The following is a 17,551-nucleotide window of genomic DNA, read 5'->3' on the forward strand; positions in this document are numbered from 1 at the left end:
TTAAGGAACATACTACATCTATCGACCACAATCAGAAATACATAATAGTATAATCATACATATCAACACCAAAAACATTTCATAGAAAATTGATGACTGACGAGGAAATACAACCTAGTACTCCACTAAATATTATGTGGTAAACCCCAGTTATTACTCAAGTTGGAGATTATTAAAATGGGGATTTAAAACAAAACATAGATACAGAAAAGAATGGAGAATAGGTACCAAAACAACAAGGGAATGGAGAAATTCACACCAACCGATCCCTCAAACTAGCAGAAACACTTTTTGTCTACGACTTACTCAAAGCAAATCCCAACTTATTTGTGATTGGGCAGCTGCAGCATGGGTGCTTGATGTGGTTGTAGGTGATGAGAAATGATCCAGCAATGGTGCTGGAGTGGAATCAAATGTTTCCCATTGTGTTGTTATGACAACAGACCCTGAGGTCGAGTGCCTCGATTGGTGCTGCTGTTTGCTTTGTACTGGTGAATTCCCAAACGAATGCCTATCTTGATGTTGTTGAACTGGTGATGATGCCTGCTCATTCGAATACATATAATCTTGATGCGGACGAGCTGGGGGAGATTGGTCTTTCGGAGTGTGGTTTCCATTGTTTGTTGGCATTGAATTTTTTATCTTCAACACATCTAGTGTTTCAACACACTTTTGCACTTTTCTCACCTGCAAACATTAATCACATCATTTAGAACTTCCATTCCAAATTAAAATGTTGAGCTTATGTCTCAAGATATTGCAGAAATAAAGCATATAACTGCATTATCTCTAAATGATCTCTTTTCCAGAAATTCAGCTAGCAATAGCTAACTTTAAGAGTCCTCTCTAGCTTGAATTTAGGAGTTAGTTTTTTCTTTTGATTTTTCGGTTAGGAATTGAAGCTATAAATGTATGTATTGACTTATTAATAAAATAAATCCCTTTGATTGCATCGCCAGTTATTGAGATAGTTATGCAGAATGTCAGCCCATAAACTTTACTTATCATCTATTTAGGCAAACTTGTACAAATTAGAGAAAATGGTGTTCGGCCATATTATTTACCAAAATATAGCCAGACACAACCTTTCTCTTCGTCCTCTTTCTTCTTCTTCGCTGTCCTCCTCCTCCTTCTTTAAAATTTGATTTACCGTAAACGTGAATCTTTTTGAGTGAATTATATATGAAATGACTTGAAACATCAAAAGAATTGCATACCTAAAATTTTGGGACTATTTAGAGGAGATTTTGAGTTGGTCGATATTGAATAATTAAGGAGTGTATACTTCATGTATAGTTAAAATATGGTATAAATTATAGGAACCACATATTATAAGTATTAAATAACATTTTATCCCTTCTAGTTTTCTATTTACCAAAAATCCCTTAAAAATGATGTTTGCGGGATACATAGCGTTGTGCACGGGATACATTAGATTTGATACATTCCACATAGCGGAATACATAGCGTTGTGCACCGGATACATTAGGTTTGATACATTTCACTTAGCGGGATACATAGCGTTGTGTACGGGATACATAGCGTTTGATACATTCCACATAGCGGGATACATAGCGTTGTGCACGGGATACATGCGGGATACATAGGTAAATAAGGGATTTTTGAAAATTTTGAAATAAGTAAGGATAAATGGATATTAAGGGAAGTAAAGGAGTGTAGTTAAATAATTTGTCCTAAAATATATTCAGCTTTAAGTAATTTGTCCTAAAATATATTCAGCTTTTTGAATGTATCATAATGTATAATCAGTATATACTTTCTATATGCAAATATAAACATAACTATATTTATTGTATATATTTGAAACTATCTCCCATTGTTTGCCTAAATTTCTTTGTTAAAAGCCCAAATATGCTATGCAGGATTTAAGTTTAATACCTGATTTTTTCTCTGCAGTTTTATATCACCTTCAGCAACAATACCATCCAATTGTAGCAGTTGATTCATCAACAACTCTGTTAGATTTATCACATCCTTTTCTACAACTTTCCCACCTTTAGAAACTACAGATTCCAGCGCAGAAACCTAAGCAATCAAGACGTAACAGTTAACAACAATACTTATATATTCATAGACAATTGAGTTGCAGATATGACAAAATTAGTCTATAAAATCATAACTCGCCCAATCCTTCCAAGTTTGAATCCACTCATTTATTAGCTCACTTCATTTCAACCCAAGTAATTTTTGACTAGGTTATTTTGATCCACCCAAATTCAGGTCAATCCGTTCATTTGTCACCTCTATTCATTATGGTACTACTTTTAAATCCAGGGCAGAGGAATATTACGTATTACCTGTCTAGCCAGCCTGTCGACTTCCAAACTGATGTCTGAAATAGTTTTAGCTGCCTTCTCCACTTTAGCATTCTTTCTCATCTCGAGGTACCGTTTTTCTTGGCTAATTGGGTCTTCAATTAGAACAATTTTGGACTTATCCTTCACTCCAGTAATATCAAGAAATGTTTTATTTTCCCTTTCTTTGTCTTTATACAGTAACTTCTGATCTTCGTGATGCAACCCAGTTGGACCGCTCAACATTTTCTTCAATTCTCCTACAATTTAACAAGCCCCAATTCACTAACAAAATTGAGAATAAATAAAATTTGCTACAAATAAATAAATTCAAATATACCAAAGGTTGCTTGAGAACTGATATTGATCTCATGGTAAACAGAGCGATACTTGACCCGGACACGAATAGTAGGAGGAGGAGGACGGTTTTCAGAATCTGGGTTGCGTTTCTGAACCAGCATTCCACTGGGCCTCAGCTCCCACTCATTTTCGCTGCCAACAGAACTACCTTTCATTATTGACGGCATTCCGGTAGTTCTGGTCTTCATTCCCATCATTTTCTGAGTTCGTAAGCTAAAACACATACATAAAATGATTTGAATTGCTAAGTTTCAATTCTGGAGAAACAGATCAATACATTCCGAACAATCTACAGTTGCATAACATATAAATAAATATCCATCTCAAGCAATTAGTTGACTACAAAGTTATAAGTATATACACAAACAGTAACTTTCAGTTCAGAGAATGAAATTCTAACCGAGAATGTGGAAGGCAAAGTGTCGGCGGCAGAGAAAATGTCCACAGAGAGAGGCGTTTTACCAAAGTTGAAACTGAGGAGAAATTGCAGATCTTATGAAAGAGCTAGAAATGTAAAGAACAAAAAAGTAGAGACAGATTTTGCCCAAATTGACGAGACACTTAGCCAATCAGAAAGTCCACGGATTTATCTGATTACTGATTTCAACGTTTTAAAAAATAAAAATAAAATTGGCATTAAAAAAAGTACTACTAACTAATTTGCTGGCTGTTGGGTTTTGTTTTGAAAAGAGAGAGATGAAATAATAAGATACTTCAGAAATATATATATGTATAAATAAATGAGTGGACAGAGAAACAGAAGAAAAGAGTGGAGAACTCTGCTGGTGATTTGTTTTTTTAAAAAAACAAAAAAAAAGAAACAAGGCAAGGGAGCCTTGTGCATAAAGCCTATAAGATATATGAAAAATAGGAAAACTAAAAACTTACGTTAAATAGGAGGACAAGTGACATGTAGTAAGTACATACTAATCACTTTATGTGCACTAATGATTGTTATGTTGATTATAGAATCCAATCTAAACACTTGGAAGAATGATTATTAGTACATATTTTCAACAAAACTTTGGAATGAATGAAGAGTGAATTAGCATAATATAAGATTTAGCGATCATTTGGCAGAGTGCATTAGAAGAATAATTTGTGTGTTTCTAATATTTTGTTTGATAATTTTTTTCAATTTATGTATAATTAATGTTTGCATTAGTTATACATTTTGTTTGGTATTAAGGTAGTTATGACTGATACATGAAAATTTATGGCTCGTTTGGTAGAGTATATTAGGAAAAATAATGCATGCATTAGCCTTGTATATTACTAGTACCTTGTTTGGTACTCTTTTCCAACCTATGTATAACTAATGTTTGCATTAATTATACACTCTATTGTGTATTAAGGTGTGTATTGCTATTACCATGAATTTATAGGTATTACAATGCAATGGTTTTAATGCATGCATTAGCATGATTAAAGACACAATTGCCCCTCAAAACCCTTTTTACATCTTTTCTACCATAATAGTGGAGGGTATCTTTGTAAATTATTATTTTTATGCAATGCATGCTATTTTTTAATGCATCAAACCAATCAATGCATAAAAATAATCTATGTATAACTAATGCAAGCATAAATAATATATGCATTGTTAGTGCAAGCATTATTAATACACTCTATTTAGCATTATTCTTATACACTCTACCAATTATATCTGTAATGTAAAAAAAATTAATGCATGCATTAACATAGTTAAGAACGCAATTACCTCTTAAAAACCTCTTATTTTTCAGTGTAATTGTGAAGAGTACTGTTTTTATATATAAAATTATAAATTGTTAGAAATTATTCAATACATATTATTTCTAATGTTCCAAACCAAACCAAGCAATGTGAGTGAACTCTTTTCTCCCCTAGAAATGATTCGATTTGATCAGTTTGAAATTAAATTTTTAATATTGAAATTATTATATTTTTAAAGATTATGTATATAAATTTAATTTGTCTATACATGTATGTATATTTTTGCAATTGAATTTTTATTCAAAGGAACTCATACAATCATTTTTATTGGAAATGTTTACCTGTCTTTTGTTTAACTAAATTGGAACATTTGTTTGAATTAATTTTTGTAAAAATTTAAACCATTAGTGCCATCATGCTTGAGATTTAAAATCTTAAGTACATATCTATGTAAAACTATAAAGGTTATAGTTTATACCCTCTTACCTATTATTAAGTTATATTAATCTCTCTCTCTATATATATATATTCCTTAAGATGGGATTAAAGCTACGTACATTGATAATAAATCTTGGAATTTAAGGACGGGTGGCTGTGAATATCTAATACGTGTAATTAGTTAAAAATAATTGCTACTTTTCTGTTGTATTTGTGTAACGATTTTATAAGGAATATGTATATTCATGTTAAACTTGTTCGACTATTAAGGATTTGTTTGGACATGATTTTAAATTAAGTTAATTATAAAATTGAAATTTTATTTGGAAATGCAATTTAAATTTTTTAAATATATTTTTTTCTCATAAATATAAAATACTCCAATTTGTGATAACTATCCATTTTTATTTTTATTTTTGCAATTTTATACACCAAGTGGACAAATCATAGTTCTTAAACAAGGTGTCCTAAGGTGCCACACTAATAAATCGCATATTTTCTTGATTTTTATAAGTATATGTTTATGATGACATGATTTTACAAGTTTTCAAATGCACATATTTTTTTTTTACAAAGATTCACTTGCCTAAAAATTCAATAATGTAATAAGTAGTTGTATATAATCACTTCACATGGATAAATAATGAGCAGAGGATTTTACAAAATTTAAAATGGAGTTTTCATTACCAAATATAAATTTATGAGTCAAGTTTTATATTTAAAAATAAATTAGAATCACAATTTAGAATGTGCGCTACTTTTTGGAGTATTTGTGAAGATTTTATATACAAATAGTGATTTCAAATCAAAATTTAAAATTGAAGCCTCCAAATTCTATGACCAAACTATTTACCCATAAAATAAAGGAATAGTACTTCATTCGTTTTAATTTACTTTACTTTAATTTAAAGTGTTTTTTATTTTTATATCCTATATTAAATTAAAATATGACAAATAAATTAAAATAGTAGTATTATGACAATTATAAATATATAATTTTGAATAGGAATAATAATAATAATAATAAGTAAACATAAACAGTTGGAGGATGTCTTTCAATGGGGCCAATGACATGCGTGTATGGTTTAGGCAGGCAGTCGCATTAAAGGCTTTATTATGTCACCACTCATTTACGTTACACCTTACCAACTTTATTTGTTGTTTCTATCTATTTCCTAACCTTCAAAAATCCAAAGCAAATCTTCCTTCTTTTTCATTATATGTTTTTCTGGTTAAAGCAAATCGTCTACGACTCTACTGCCACTTTATTTACTCCCAAGTGCAAAAAGCCCTTTCAATCTAATACTTCATCAGTCCACTTTTAATTGTCTATTATGCTTTTTAAAAGTTAAATTAAATTACATTAATTTAATATTTTATAACTTTTAATTGTCCCATAACGGTAACATGCTACGCAATGCTATAACAAATAAAGAATTTTACAACAATTATTTTGCGGTAAAAATATAATAACCGTTATATTATATTTAGCAACAAAAATAAATAAATATATATATATATTTATAACCGACACTCAATATAAATATGAGAAAAAACTTTAATAACTTTAAATATAATGATATTAACTCAATTACCGCTTATAAAATTTATTGCCCACTAAATAGTTTTTTGTTGCAGTGACATCAAACTTTGACCCTTCATTTTTTGAACGTAGGTACAACCGTACAAGCAAAACTTGAACATGGTTACTTTTTATGAAAAAAAAAAAAACTTTGAAATATAACTGCTTCAGTGACCCACCCGTCGCTCAAACGAAAAAAAAAAACTTTTATAAAAGAAATTAAAAAGAAAAGAGAAAAAAAAGGGTGGGATACTCTGAGAGGAAGTGCTACGTGGGGTAAGAAAAATATTTTATATTTTATTTTATAATTTTTTTTGGGAGAAAATAGTAATAATTTAATCTTTAACTTCAACTAATACTAACTATTTATTTAATATTTGTCAACGTGGAATGTTTGTCATGTGGAGTGTGATGTGCTATTTTTTTTAAAATAAAAGAGAGGGTATATTATGATGAGAGTTGTGTTTCTCAAACTAATAAATGATAGTTTAGGTATGAAATCAATAATTTAGATATGAAACTAAAAAAAATAAAAAATAATTAGGTGTATTTTTTATCCTAATTTCTAAAGAAACACAAACTTTTTGGTTTTCAGTCAAATTCAAATAAGACATTAATCCATTCGAAGATAACACTCTCAATAAAAATTTTCTCCATACTCGTGATTAAAAAAAAAAGGAAGCATATTACAAAAATGGAAAAATTGATGTCTACGTCACTCTAACTTTTCTAACGATACAAAATAATGCTACTTACTTCCCTCTCTTGAAAGGCATGCCAATTTTTCACCGACAATAGTGTGTTCTATTGGATGAAATATTTTAATGTTAAAGATTTAAAATAATATATACTCCAACTATTATTGTATTGCTTGGAGTTGGTGATATCAAATACTATATAGTAGGTGAAAAAAATCAGTCTTATCGATGATTGAGAAAAAAACATTTCTATCTTTTAATAGAAAATATTTTGCTTGGATTCTTTCGTTAATCAAATCTCATAAGGGGTCGTTTACTTGTCGGTAAGGAAGGAAATCAAATATATTAAAAGTAGCATAATTAATATTATATTTAATGGAGTAGTTTTTTTAATTGTTTTGTATCAAATTCAGTATATTAAATAATATATAGTATTTGATTATCATTTTATAGTTTTGGATATATTTTTTCTGTCTTAAATTTGTTTTTGCCTATTTTATTTTTTAGTTCATTTTAAAAAAATAAAATTCTTTTTAATAATTTCTAATATTTTATTCTTCTCATAACTTGTTTAAGATCAAGAGATTACTAATTATTTTAGTACATTTGACATATCTTTTGTTTAGACTTTAACATCATAAAATTCAAAAAATTCTTTATTTTCTTAAATTTTATGTCAAGTTAAAATAAGATAAATAAACTGAAACAATGAAATATGAATTATAAGTCAATTTATATATTAATATATTATTTTATGCAATACAAAAAATATTACAACTAATAACTTAAATCATGCATAACTAATACATGTCATTGGATTGGTGGTTAGTATGTGACTTTTTCATATATTAAATTTTGGATAATTTTCTTACTATATATATCTATATATATATATATATAGATGTTATGAGAAAATTTATAGTATATTATTTCATTCATAATAAAAGATAGAATAATTAATATACGATTAACTCAATTATGTATATAATTAGACTGCTTAACCAATTCGTAAATTACTACTCTCTTTGTTTTAGTTAATTATTTGACATATTTAACATGATACAAAATTTGAGAGGGTAAAAAATAATTTTGAATTTTATTATCTTAAACTAAAAGTATATTAAAATGTATTAAAATGTCTTTAATTTTGTAATTTTAAGAGATAAGTGTCAAAATACATTTAAAGTATCCTTTTTATTTTAGTTTCATACCTAAACTATTGAAAATGTTAGTTTCATACCTAAATTATCATTTAGAGTATTAGTTTGAGAAACACACTTCTGTCTTTTATAACACTCTCATCATGTTGTGTGTAATATATTTTCTCTTTTATTTAAAAAAAATTGTCACATCACACTCCACATAGAAAAAACATTTCATCTTGACAAAATTAAATAATTTTTTTAAATTAGTTAAAATTAAAGATTAAAAAATTATTATCCCAAGAAAAATATTTTTTTATAAAATAAAATGTAAAATGTTTTTCTTACCCCACTCCATCACTTCCTCTCACCATACACCCCCTCCCCCCTCCCCCAAAAAAAAAATTATTTAGTTTTTTTTCTGTTTAAATTCTTTTATAAAAGTAATTAATTTTTTTTTATTTCATCCCCCCCTCAAATAATAATTTAGATATTATTTTATTTTCTTAAAAAATAATTCTACCTACTCCACCTAACCTCTGCTTCCATTTTTTTTTTTTCATTTTGTGTTAGATATATAATATCAAAAATATTTTTTACTTACCACCGCAAGAGTTCTTTTAAAATAATTTTTTTATTTATGTTATATTCGGTACAAAAATAGAAAAAATAGAAAAAATCCTAAAAATATATGTACATATCTAACACAAAATGAGAAAAATGTAAGAAAAAATAAATAAATTAGGAGCGGAGGGTTAAATAGGATGGGGTCAAATTCATATTTTTTTTTTCGGAATGAGTGGGTGTTTTTTTTTGGATCGGGGTGAGGGTGAAGTATGAAATTTTTAAAAATATTTTATAAAAGAAACTTAAAAAAATAAATAAAAGGATGGGGGATTGTCGGGGGGGGGGGTTACGGGGAGGAGGTGGTGAGGTGGGGTAAAAATAAAAAATAATATATATATATATATATATATATATATATATATATATATATATATATATATATATATAAAGGGCAAAAAGAATTAAAACAAAGGGTACTCTTACATAAATAACCAAAATTTTACTCCCTTCATTTCTATTTAGTTGTCACAATTTTAAGTTACACATCCCTTAAGAAATTAGATAAGTTTACCATTGTATTCTTACGTAGTGTACTCTTGAAGTCAAGTATTCAATAAATGGACATGAACTAATTTATTTTGATTAATTAATTTTACCGATGAACATGAATTAATTATTTAGTTTTTCTATGTTGATCAAATAAATACTTTCAAGGTTAATAAATCTCAAGGGTAAAATAGGAAGAAAATGGTCATGTATGCATTGTTTTTGTGAAATAACAAGTACTCCATTTCTATTTAGTTGTCACCATTTTAGGTTTCATGTCTCTTAAGAAACTAGATAAGTTTACTACTAGTTTGGTGTTCTCTTGAAGTCAAATTTTCTATAAATGAACATGAATCAATTTATTTGACCAATGAACATGTGTAATTACTTTATTTTTCTATGTTGGTGTAATGCACACTTTCAAAGCTAATAACTCTTCAGAGTAAAATAGGAAGAATAATATCATTTATGCATTGATTTTGTAAAATGACAAAGATTAACGAACATCTATTTTTAGTAAGAACGACATGTCAATAGGAACAAAGAGAACATTAAGGAATATCTATTTTTAATAAGGATAACATATAAATAAGAACGGAAGGAATATCTAACTAATTCCTAAAATACTACGCTCTCCGTCCATTTTTAATTGTCATGTTTCCTTTTTTAGAGTCGAACTATAAGAATTTTGACTAACATTTCATGATGTATTTTTCCATCATATTGATATGCAAAAAATTACAATTTGTAGTACTTTTCGTATATTTTTTGAATAGCTAAATTTTTTATTTAAAATATCAAATTAATGTAATCTAATTTAACTTTAAAAATTAATTAAGTTAACTTTCAAAAAACGCTACAGAACAAATAAAAATGAACGAAGGAAATACTAATACTTAACCCTAATAAGTCACCTAACTACTTGATTGTGGAAAAGGAAGTCTCCACCGACACGTTTGGATCGCAAGATAATGAACTACTTTTAATGTCCACGATACGTGGCACTTTGTCGAGCGTTTGATGGATTGGGCTCTGTTTATCTGGAAGCATAGTCGAGTGAGACCGTACAACGCACAACTTGCGTACAAAATATAATGTACGTTGTTGATTGTAGTGTCTGCCTCTTTATTCTGATTTTTTTTTTCAATTTTTATATTTTAAAATATTTTTGTAAAAAAAAGATTCTTAAAAGTTGAAAAAAGAAGAAGAGGAAAATGATTTTTATGATTAAAGTAGATATAAAAAGTTGTATTATTTACATTCCAAATTTATTGTCCCTCTTATCCAACGCTCTCCACCTCTGTCAGTCCACACAGATTGGGGGCCAAAAGCCAAATCTTAATGAGGGGCCTTAGTATTTTTTTAAATTATGTATATATTTATTTAAAATCTATTTTTCTAGCCTTGTTAGATGTGAAGTCATTAATTACTGTTTTCTAATAGATTTGTTGTAGTAATTCCTTTTCAATTGAAATATAGCTAATGCATTCAATCTCACATTGTTGATCTTAGATAAGATTTTATCAATTTTAATTTCGAAAAACTTCTTTCGGCCAAGGCAATAGTTACATGAATTGTTAACATTATTCTATAAGCAATATATGCATTAGGAAAAGAATCAAGTCTTTTTATTTGATTGAGTATTTCCATTAAATCATTATCTTCTACTTGTATTATTTCTCTTAATAATAACTAAAACGAGAATATATATACTTACTAACTAAGAATATCAACAATAACAGAAGTTCAAGAAAAATTATAAAATAAAGTTATAATAATAAAACCTGGCTCACGAATTTGATAAGTTGATATAACAATGTTGAAATAATGTTGCGTTCCTTCAATATAATGATTGCTTGTTGCAATTCTTAAGATTTTGAAGAAGACACTCAAAAACAATTTTGTTCTTTTTTAACTTGTAAGCAACAGTAAATCATTTTTTTAGGAGAGAGTTCAATATTGAGAATAAAAATAATAAAATAGAGAATAAAAAAGATGAGTATAAGACAAATAATAATATAAGGTCAATTTTTTAGGAGATAAATAAGGAAACACAATTTCCCAGGAGATTATTTTCTAAAAATGTTTCATTCCCTCAGAAAAGTGGGGAAAACTAACGGTTATTTTTTTTTTTTAATACTTCTTACATGTTTTTTTTAATTTAAAATTATATATAATTTTAAGTAATATGTATAATTATTTTTATAAAAATTGGAGGCCCCAAAAATATGGGGCCCCAAGCGATGACTTTAGTAGCCTAGTGGTTAAGACGGTCCTGCCCACACTCCATTCCTATCTAGCTTCATAATGTTTTACTAGATAACATATAAATGCTCTTAAGATAATATTTTCTTGTTTACTTGCCAAACACTAAAAAATAGATAAAGGACCTACTTATTCTCCAAAAATATATTTTCATATAAATTATCATATTCCATGAAAATCATTTTATTTCATACCAAAAACATCCATTAAGTACGTATTTTCTCTTAAATACCTCACTTTAAAAAATAATAAATACTTTTAACCTTTCGAAAACTCGACCAAACAAACTATTAATTTGAGACTGCAAGTACCAGTGGCGGAGCCAGAATTATCAGTAAGGGGGTTCAAAAACTGAAGAAATAGACACACGAAGTAGTTGAAGGGGGTTCAACATCTACTATGTATACCTAAAAAATTATTTTAACTATGTAAAAATAATATAATTTTCCGTCGAAGGGGGTTCGACCCCCTAATGATAATGTGGCTCCGCCACTGGCAAGTACGATCTCTGAGTATTGAATTGCCCTTTATAGGAAGCGTTATATCTAGAAGGTGGAGTATTTCACATAAATATGAATTAGTCAACTCAAATTAAATGGCAGTAAACACCGGTGTACGAATTCTGAATAGCAACGAGCTAAGCAAATAATAATTTGCTAAGTAGTATTTTTCTAATGACAATTGGGAGTCAAATTTAGAGAAAATAAAATAAAATAAATCATACAGGAAAATAAAGAATTAAAACATGCATTGTATAGTAAAAATTAAAAATCGACCTGTAGATTAATATTTACTACAACTTTTCATAGTTTCATAAACTTCTAGTTTTATATTATATCCGTAACATATATGTGCTAACAAATCGATATATACTGTTGTACAAAAACTAACATATGTTTTGTGTATTTATAAATTTAATTAAATGCATGTTAATATTATCCTGTGAGAGATAAAGCTAGGATACCTTACCCTTCTTGCTCTATTTTAATTTTTGGAAGTTTGTTAGAATTTTAAATTAGGACAGCCTACCGACACCCTAATTAGTATATTTAATATTAATTAATCAAACTGGCTCTTGTCAATGTATCTGATCAAGTAGTGGCTTAATTAAATGGAAATCTGTTCGATACGATCTTCTTTTTTAGATAAAATTAATTAAAACAGTCCACCAAACATTTGATTGTAAAGCTTAGCGGTCTTGATACATTAATTAATTAGTGTCCACTAATTGTCACTTCTCAATTGATAAGCTAGCAATTTTTTATTGAACTTCATTTGGCTTACATTAATTTAATCTTATTAATTATTAATTATTAATTGTGATATGGAATCTGTCCAACCGGTTGCTAACAGGTTCATTGTCAAGCTTACCCACTTGATTCATTACTTGTCTTTGATTTCCTGAATGGTCTCAATCCGAAAAGTTATTAAAATTTAGCTTAAGAAATAAGAATCATGCAAAACGTATAATAAGAGAATACTTATCATGTTTTCATTTAACGTGGAACTCTTCAGCACCTCCGTTTACCTCTTACCACGATTAAGGTTGGACATCTAGAGCATGTACATACAATTTAATATAAGATGTAATATCGTAAAATAAGAATTGAAATGGATCCTACTATGATATCATTTTTGACCTAATTAACTTAATTCCAAAAATTAATTTGTGGAAATTGCTTTGACCATATTAATAGATCACTCATCTCTTTTTAATTTGATATGAGACTCTTTAACATGAATTGAACCTGTAAATAACTCTTTATCTAATTACTTCCCTGGCAACACTACGTAGGATCCAACTTAATGGAAAAATGTTAAAAGAAATGGACCTAAACCTAAGTGTTTTTGCAATTTCTTGGAGTTCAAAAAGAATGATCATGTCATCAACTTTTATTATGTCTATTAAATGACTTGATTTTCATTTACAAGTACATAGAAAAAGTAGATTTTCACTTTCGTTGTTTTGACCCTTTTCTCTCTTGTAATTTGTTCACTTAAGAATTTTTTTTCGTGTAAATTTTATGCTTAGTCAACTAATCATCTTTGCACTACTCAAGTTAATAAACAAAATATATTTTTTTATTTAAAGTTATTCTTTTCAACTCTTTATTGGTTAAAAAAATTAAGGTATATATAATTGATACTTTAAACAATAATAAATGTTATCCTAAGAATTGGTATACGAAATAGTTCGTAATTTTACACTATTCTCATTTGTATCTATTAGAAAAGAATTATTTGTGATTCAAAGTTTAAATTCACATAAACTCACACCGCATAGCCTAGCCTCAAACCCACCCGCACCGGTCTACTTGTCATCTCTAGATATCTCAAAATTTGCAGGTACAAAACACCTTGAAGAAAAACAGACCAATGAAATAATTCAAGTGATGCATCATTTTAACATGGGCTTCTTACGTAAATGTACCATTGGATAGAAAGAGTAAAATTTTTAGGAATCTCATAGTGTAAGGAGCAAATTACATTTTGTCACTATTCTTTTTCAATTTACAAAAGTCCCTTAAAAGTGTTGCCATCCGAATGCATCTCATAATTTCCGAATACATCACATTTGATCCATTATACAACTAGTTTGTTGAGATTAAAAAGGAAATAAAATATAAATTAAATGTCAGTTTCCTAAATCATGCAAATCAAATTGATGTCAATCTCTCCAAAATAACAGCTCTAAACAATTCAAATTTCAAATTTTATTCTCTCAAATCTCTCCCAAATCGTAAAAGATTAAAAAAAACATCGACAATTTTATATAGTTATGTATCATATACCTGGCGAAGTAGTAGAAAAAAATAGATGAAGAAGAAGAATAACTATCTCTTCAATAATTTGCAATTGATAAATCAGAAAGAGAAAAGATTTGAAATTCAAAAATAGAGTGATGGAGATAATTGATGATACGTGATTTTAGGCGTGAAAAGGGGAATTTTTTTTTTTGGGGTGATAGTTTACAGTGATGTATCCGAAAAAGTGAGAGAAATTATGAAAAAGAGGGATTTTTGTAATTTTTTTGAAAAGGTAGGGAATAATAGAAAATAAGGTAAAAAAGATGTATAGTTAGGTAATTAATCCATAGAAAAAGGTTAAACTAAATTGTAACACCTTGCTATTTGAAAGAACTAGAATTAAAAAGAGTCATTTTTGGAAAGAATGAAAAATCTGGAAAATCGGTTAAGTTATGTTAAGTTTGAGTTTTGGTTCAACTTGAAACGATCATAACTCCAATCTCAAAATGAGTTAGGTGTTCTACAAGATACCGTAGGAAAGATCTTTGAATTACCAACGCCTCTGAGTTTGCTCGATTTCGAGTTTGTATGAGGGGGATATGACCATTCAAAGTTGGGCTGTCTAGATAAGGAAAGTCAAAATCGGATTTTAGGAGGGTATTATGGTCTTTTCACTACCCAATTATTTAATTTCGTTTTTGGTAATTAAGTTAGGGTCTAAACTGATTTGGTTCAAATTGGGCTTCATCAAAAAGAGTTAGGGTTTTGAGAAAAGAGAAAAAAAGAGGAGAAGAGGCAAGGAATCGTCAAGTTCTTGAAGCTAGGATTGTGGATTTCGTCAAGGGGTGATCCCTACGAGGTATGTGAGATCAGATAGCATTGGGTTAGTTCACCCACGCGCGAATCATAATTCAATTCTGCGAATTTATGTTCTTGAAAGTATAGAAATTGAGTTCTTGATGGGTTTTGTTGAAATTCTATTGGGTTCTTGATTTGTTGAACTTGTTGAGGAATTCTTGAGTTAAATTCATGAAAATTGATGTTGTTTTGAGTAGTTTCTTGCACATTTTGGTTGTGTATTCGATTCTAAGCGGTTAGGGAAGGAACCATTCGAATCTAGAGGGTTTAGAGTTGAAAAACGAGTAAGAAAATTCGTCAAAAACCTAGGGAGGGGGCTGGGGCGCCGCGCCACTCAGAGCACCCCAAATGAATCTCTGAATTTTGGGCTCTGGGGCACCGCGCCAGCCAATGCGCCCCAACCTAGCTTCTAAAGTTTGCCCTCTGGCACCCCGCGCCACTCAGAGTGCCAGGGACGCCAAGGCCTCTACCCTTTCCCACTTCTTTCCATTTGAGTTCCCTAGCAACGTATCTAAGTTTTCTAGTTGATTTCTACACTCTAAGGTACGTATAAAAACCATGAAATCATATATAAACATGATATCATGAACCTTGAATCCATAATTCAATTCAAGGAAAGTTAAGAGTCAAGTCAAGATAAGTTCATAGAGTTTTCCAAACATTTTAACTTTGTTTTAAGACTTGAGTTTTGAGTTGAGTAAAGAGTAAAGATTGAAGTTCATTTCTTCAAAAGAGTATATCGGGACTATGTATTCCCAAAGAGTAAATGTGTTCACATTTTAAACAAGAGAGGAAACACCGATTTCCAAGAGAGCCTTTTAGCTATTTTTTGAGTAATTATCTCAAATCACAGAAAGAGTTTTGTTTTAAAACATATGAACTGAGTATATTTTGGGAGTAGTATTGATCATCGATATAGGGACGAGTTCATAATAACTCAAGTCTCCATAAACCATGTAGCCACCGTGGGTAGAAAGGGTCATACTTTTTAGATGACACCTTAATGCTTTTTAGCATAGACTAGTGGATCCATTTAGTTGAGGCGTTCTATATCCCGACAAGTTATAGGACTGATAGTTGTCGATTCGAAAAACTCCCATAAAATTATATTTCTTTACTATTTATGTATATTAAGTTGTTACTTACTGATTTAAATACTTTATATAAACCGCATCTTTACTGTTGTTTATTTATGAATTGATTTGAGTATTCAAGAGTTGTGTAAATCTGAGGTAAGTGTTTCTTTCAGAATTCATTTCGAGCTTATGTCATGTTCAGTTTTTCCCTTACATGCTCGTACATTCAATGTATTGATGTCATTTAGCCTATATCATTTTATGAAGCAGATACAGGTAATCAGGATAAACATCCAGTGCCTCGTTGATCCGATCGACCATGTCAGAGTCTGTTGGTTAGCCTCCTTGCATTCCGGAGGATCCCTTTTTATTGCTTTACTAGTTCAGTTGTTTAGGATGATCGTGGGTCTGTCCCGACATCCCTCATAGTTATTAGAGGCTTCATAGACAGTTAGACGGTATTAGTTCTTTAGTCTTATTTATTTAAGTTGTTGTTTTAGACTTGAGTTTGCCTTATTGGCTAGTTGAATGTTTTCTTTATAACATTCTTGTTTTATATGGGTTTATCTTTGTTAAGTTAAGTCTTCCGTTGAGTAGTAAGCCAGACCAAGGGTTCGCTTGGGGCCAACAATGGTTCTCGAGTGCCAGTTCTACCCAGGGTGTAGGCTCGGGGTGTGACAAACTTGGTATCAGAGCCCAGAGTTCAAGATTCCTAGGGAGTCTATGAAGCCATGTATGTAGAGTCCTAGTTACTGGTATGAAATGCACCACATCTATAATTAGGAGGCAACAACAATTAGGAGCTATCTCACTTCTTTCATATTCATGTCGTGCGATAGAGTTTATCTTTATAAAGTTTCTTTCTAACTCGTGCTTGCGTGTGTCTTTCAGTTGATCATGCCTCCAAGAAGAGCTGTCTGAGGTCGTCTGTCTAGGAGGAACGTTGAGGAGCAAGGGGTACCTAATGCACCTGAAGTGCAACTCCAAGGGGAAGTCACCAATATTAAGTACATAGAAGCAATCAAAATGTTAAGTCAAGCTGTGACCAACCAAGATGGGCAGAGGGAGAATCGACAAGAAGGAAATGATACTTCGAGGATCCGTGAGTTCTTGAGGATGAATCCTCTAAACTTCACTGGTTCAAGCACTACTGAGGATCCAGAAATCTTTGTTGAGGAACTGTAAAAGGTGTTTGAGATTATGCACGTTGCTGATGCTAAGCGAGTGGAACTAGCTGCATATCAACTAAAGAGTGTTGCTAG

At 29.8% G+C, this 17,551-nt stretch overlaps 1 protein-coding gene across 1 annotated transcript; it reads right to left on the bottom strand.

Moving 5' to 3' along the window:
• LOC125834348 (BAG family molecular chaperone regulator 1-like) lies at positions 1–3,475 on the bottom strand. Its single transcript, XM_049513502.1, has 5 exons — positions 3,076–3,475; positions 2,656–2,888; positions 2,319–2,575; positions 1,900–2,046; positions 1–687 (listed from the first exon to the last, which is right to left on the bottom strand). Exons 2-5 carry the CDS (start codon positions 2,870–2,872, stop codon positions 307–309), a joined length of 1,002 nt encoding a protein of 333 aa, XP_049369459.1. The 5' UTR covers positions 2,873–2,888; positions 3,076–3,475; the 3' UTR covers positions 1–306.
• Positions 3,476–17,551: the final 14,076 nt, after the last annotated feature.

Source organism: Solanum verrucosum, unplaced genomic scaffold (assembly GCF_900185275.1).
Source record: "Solanum verrucosum unplaced genomic scaffold, falcon-dt-bn FXZP01000279.1, whole genome shotgun sequence".
NCBI lineage: Eukaryota > Viridiplantae > Streptophyta > Magnoliopsida > Solanales > Solanaceae > Solanum > Solanum verrucosum.